Below are 4,952 nucleotides of genomic sequence, written 5' to 3'. Positions count from 1 at the left end.
CAGGTGTCCAATTTTATCACTTTCTCGGAAGACGAGATAGATCCGGCTGGCTTGAAGCACACCAAAGCTCTAAATGTGACATTCAAATGCAAACGATGCATAGTTTCTAAGGTTCTGATTGACAACAGATCTGCTCTCAATGTCTTGCCTAATGCCACCTTGGCAAGACTACCTGTTGACCCTTCAGCCATCCACCAGAGTGCTATGGTGGTAAGAGCCTTTGATGGTACCAAGAGAGAAGTCCTTGGGGACATCAATTTGCCATTACAAATCGGGGCATGCACCTTCAACGTCACTTTCCAAGTGATGGATATCGAGCCTGCATGCACCATGCTATTAGGGAGACCCTGGATCCACTTGGCAAACATTGTGCCTTCGACCCTGTACCAGAGAATTAAATACATCATGGGCAGTAAAATCATCACAGTGAGGGGGGAGAAAGCCATGCTAGTCACGAAGCCTCAATCGATTCCTTATGTGGAAATAACTGAAAAGTCCTTGGAAAGTTCTTTCACTAGAGTTACAAGAAACTACCCCGAGGGATGAAGGGGCTGCGGCTATGGTTGCAATGGCTATGGTTGCGAAGGTGATGCTTAAGAGCGGATATGAGAAGGGCAAGGGATTGGGGGCCACATTGCAGGGAATTGTTGAACCCATACCGACTATTTAGAAGATCAATCGCTTCGGCCTGAGATATGAGGTTCTGGATGAGGAACATGCTCCGGGATCAAAGGTTTGACTGGAGAGTCAGGAAAATGAAAGTTGTCCTGAAAATCACAAATGTTTTCACCAAACCGATCGTTGAGAATCCAGAGGAAGGTGAAGAATCTCCTGAAGAACCATCCGTCGATGTCATACAACTAGACTCCCTATCTGAAGCACTGATCTCACCGATTGCTAAGGGGCAAGAACTGGACAATTGGGCAACAGAAGACATTCCTGTGCTCAATCTCGAGTAAAGTATATTTTGTTATCAACACTTGATTATTTTGTCCATGGTGACAAGTGTAGTGCTGTAAATGGACCCTTTTTTTATGATAAATGAATTAATGAATTAATAGCGCATTTTGCATCCAATTCTCTTTTCCATAAAATCCATTCTTTTAATATACTCTACTTTCATTTCTTCAGGACCATTGACCTACTCACATCTAATAATTCAATTGACTCAGAAGTTCCTTATGTTAATTTTGAAACTCCCATAACTGCCATTACCTCAAGTGATTCTAAAGAAGAACCTGTAGAAGAACGGGGTGAAAAAGATGAACCTTCCCTGGTGCCTTGTGGGGATAAAACGCACACCATAAATTTAGGGACTGAGGAAATAAAGAGAGAACTTAAAGTCGTAAATAATAGGGAATTTGAGAGTATGGTCAGCTTGCTCAAGGAATTCATTGATGTATTCTCATGGAGCTATGATGATATGCCTGGATTAGATCCTCAAATTGTAACTCACAAGATCCCTCTGATTCCTGGGACAATTCCAGTAAAACAGAAGTTAAGAAGAATGAACCCCGACACACTGCTCAAAGTTAGGGATGAAATCAAAAGGCAGTATGATGCTGGATTCCTGGAAGTGGTCAAATACCCTCAATGGATAGCCAACGTTGTCTCGGTAATGAAAAAGGACGAAAGAGTCAAGGTGTGTGTTGATTATAGGGATCTCAACAAGGCAAGCTTGAAGGATGATTTCCCTCTCCCTCATATAGATGTGCTAGTAGACAATGCTGTCGGACTGGGGAGATGTTCGTGTATAGACGGAGCATCAGGGTATAACCAAATCCCTATGGATGATGAGGACAAAGACAAAACTACTTTCATCACCCAGTGGGGGGTATTCTGTTATCGGGTCATGCCATTTGGATTAAAGAACGTTGGAGCTACCTATCAACGCACCATGGTCACATTATTCCACGACATGATGCACAAGGAAGTGGAGGTGTATGTGGATGATATGATCATCAAGTCCAGAGAAGGAGAAAGTCATGTACAAGTGTTGAAAAAGATATTCGAAAGACTCAGGAAGTATCAACTAAAATTGAACCCAGCTAAGTGTGTGTTTGGGGCCAGGTCAGGTAAGCTATTGGGATTCATAGTAAGTGAAAAGGGAATAAAAGTAGATCCAGACAAGGTTCGAGTCATTCAAGAAATGCCATCCCCAAAGACAGAAAGGGAGGTGTGTAGTTTTTTGGGAAAGCTGAACTACATCTCGAGATTCATTTCCAACCTTACTGCTAAAGCTGAGCCCATCTTTAAGCTACTCAGGAAGAATAACACTGCTCGATGGGATCAAGTTTGTCAAGAGGCTTTTGAAAAGATTAAGCAATACCTGTCAAATCTGCCAATATTAATTCCTCCAGTGGCGGGAAGGCTGTTGATTCTGTACATGGCAGTTCAGCTGAATTCAATGGGTTGTGTTCTGGGGCAGCATGATGACACAGGGCGAAAGGAAAGAACCATTTACTATTTGAGTAAGAAATTCAACGATTGTGAGTTGAGGTACTCATCCCTGGAGAAAACTTGCTGCGCATTGGCCTGGATGGCAAATCGACTCAAACACTACATGTTGAATCATAAAACGTGGCTCATCTCCCGAATGAATCCCATCAAGTATGTATTTGAAAGGCCGTTCATGCTAGGAAGGACAGCGAAATGGCAGGTCATACTCTCTCAATATGACATCGTCTATATAACCAGGAATGCAGTAAAAGGAAGCGTGATTGCTGATCTCCTGGCAGAAAACCCAATCCAAGATTATGAAGCCTTGGATTTTGAATTCCCCGATGAGCATGTCAATGAGGTTAGCAGCGAGGACAAAGAATCGACTGATGTATGGGAAATGTATTTCGACGGAGCAGTCAATTTGTCTAGTAATGGGATTAGAGCTGTATTGGTATCCCCTGACGAAAAGCACTTCCCGATAGCTATCAAGCTGAGGTTCGATTGCACCAACAATGTTGCAGAATATGAAGCCTGTGTGATGGGTTTACAGGCTGCCATCGAGATGAAAGTCAGGAAGTTAGAGGTGTACGGAGATTCAGCCTTGATCATTTACCAAGTCAAAGGGGAATGGCAAACTTAAGACCCGAAACTGATCCCATATCAAAAGTACCTCCTGGAATTGATCAAGAAATTTAGAGAGATTTCCTTCACTCACCTCAATGGTGACAAGAACCAGTTTACCGATGCCTTAGCCACTCTGGCTGTCATGGCTCAGATGGAAGAGGGACAGACAACACAGGTGTTACAAATCAAAGCAAGGAGTGAGCCAGCTTATTGCTTCATGGTCGAAGAAGAAACCGATGGTAAACCCTGGTATCATGATATCCAAGTCTACATCAAAACTAGAGAATACCCTCCAGGGGCAAGCAGAAACAAAAGAAGAATGATCAGGATATTAGAATTGGGATACTTCCCCAGCGGGGAAATTTTGTACAAAAAAGGCTCCAATGGCGAATTATTGAGATGTGTAGATGCAAAAGAAGCGAAGAGGATCCTTTTTGATACTCATGAGGGGAATTACGCAACTCACGCTAATGGGCATATGATGGCTAAGCAAATCATGATACGGGGATACTTCTGGACTACTATGGAAAAAGACTGCATCGAGTACTTTCGGAAGTGTCATAAATGTCAAATCTATGCAGATCCGATAAATGTCCCGCCTCATCAATTGTTTAATCTTGTCTCACCTTGGCCTTTCGAAATGTGGGGCATCGACGTAATTAGTCCCATTAATCCCAAAGCATCCAATGGGCACAGGTTCATCTTGGCGGCTATTGACTACTTTTCCAAATGGGTTGAGGCGACATCATATACTCATATCACGCAGAATACGTTCCTCAAATTTCTCAATAATAATGTCATCTGCTGACATGGCCTCCCCAGCGAAATTGTCACTAACAATGCTAAGAATTTGAATGGTCCAAAGATCCAGAGTTTATGTGACCAGTATAAAATTCGATATCTCAATTCTTCGCCATACCGTCCCCAAATGAACGGCGCAGTGGAGGCCGCTAATAAGAACCTCAAGAGAATAATCAGGAAGATGACCATCACTTATAGACATTGGCATGATATGCTTCCCTTCGCCCTTTATGCTTATCGGACCTCCGTGAGAACATCGACTGGGGCAACTCCATACTCATTAGTTTACGGAATGGAGGTCGTTTTACCTATAGAAGTGGAAATTTCTTCCTTGAGAATTCTGAAAGAATCAGGAATCGATGGAATGGATTCAATCAAGGTTGGACCAACTGAATTTATTGGACGAGAAAAGACTAGTAACAGTGTGTCATGGGCAATTATACCAAAGAAGAATGGCTAGGGCATTTAACAAAGGCGTTCGCCCGTGCGAATTCCAATCGGGAGATCTGGTTTTGAAAAAGATCCTCCCTAATCAAAATAATTCCTGGGGCAAATGGTCGCCAACTTATGAGGGACCCTACGTGGTTAAAAAGGCATTTTCTGGTGGTGCACTGATCTTGACTCACATGGACGATGAAGAATTCCCAAGACCCTGGAATGCAGATGTTGTCAAAAGGTATTATGCCTAAAAAAAAAAAAATGTAGGGGTGAAAACCCGAAAGGGCGCTTCTAGCAAAATATGCGAAAGAGGGCAAAAACTCACAAGGGCGCTTTCTGCAAAATGAGCAAAGGTTGAAAACCTGAAAAGACATCCTGAAAAAGCGAGCGAAAAAAAATGATAAAAGAGAAAAAAACAAAAATCTAGGGGTGAAAACCCGAAAGGGTGCCCCTTAAACCAAAAAACGGAGAAATAAGGAAGGGAGTACGGGACCAGGAAAGGAAATAAGTCACCACGGCATAAACGTTCGTCGAAAGATTACTTGAAATAATGGCAGTCAAGTGAGTTCAAAGTTAGCTACAAGGAATTTGTGAGATTTATCCTTGTACCCTTTTCCTTTGACGCTGTACCTTTGTTCTTAAACCAT

At 42.6% G+C, this 4,952-nt stretch overlaps 1 protein-coding gene across 1 annotated transcript; it reads left to right on the top strand.

The window, feature by feature from the left end:
- The first annotated feature begins 695 nt into the window (after window positions 1-695).
- On the top strand, window positions 696-2,981 carry LOC131176364 (uncharacterized). The gene is made up of 3 exons (XM_058141460.1): window positions 696-955; window positions 2,266-2,893; window positions 2,964-2,981. The coding sequence occupies exons 1-3, from the start codon at window positions 696-698 to the stop codon at window positions 2,979-2,981; spliced, it is 906 nt and encodes a 301-aa protein (XP_057997443.1).
- Window positions 2,982-4,952: the final 1,971 nt, after the last annotated feature.

Source organism: Hevea brasiliensis, unplaced genomic scaffold (genome assembly GCF_030052815.1).
Source record: "Hevea brasiliensis isolate MT/VB/25A 57/8 unplaced genomic scaffold, ASM3005281v1 Scaf1, whole genome shotgun sequence".
NCBI lineage: Eukaryota > Viridiplantae > Streptophyta > Magnoliopsida > Malpighiales > Euphorbiaceae > Hevea > Hevea brasiliensis.
This window is presented reverse-complemented; position numbering and strand designations above follow the sequence as displayed.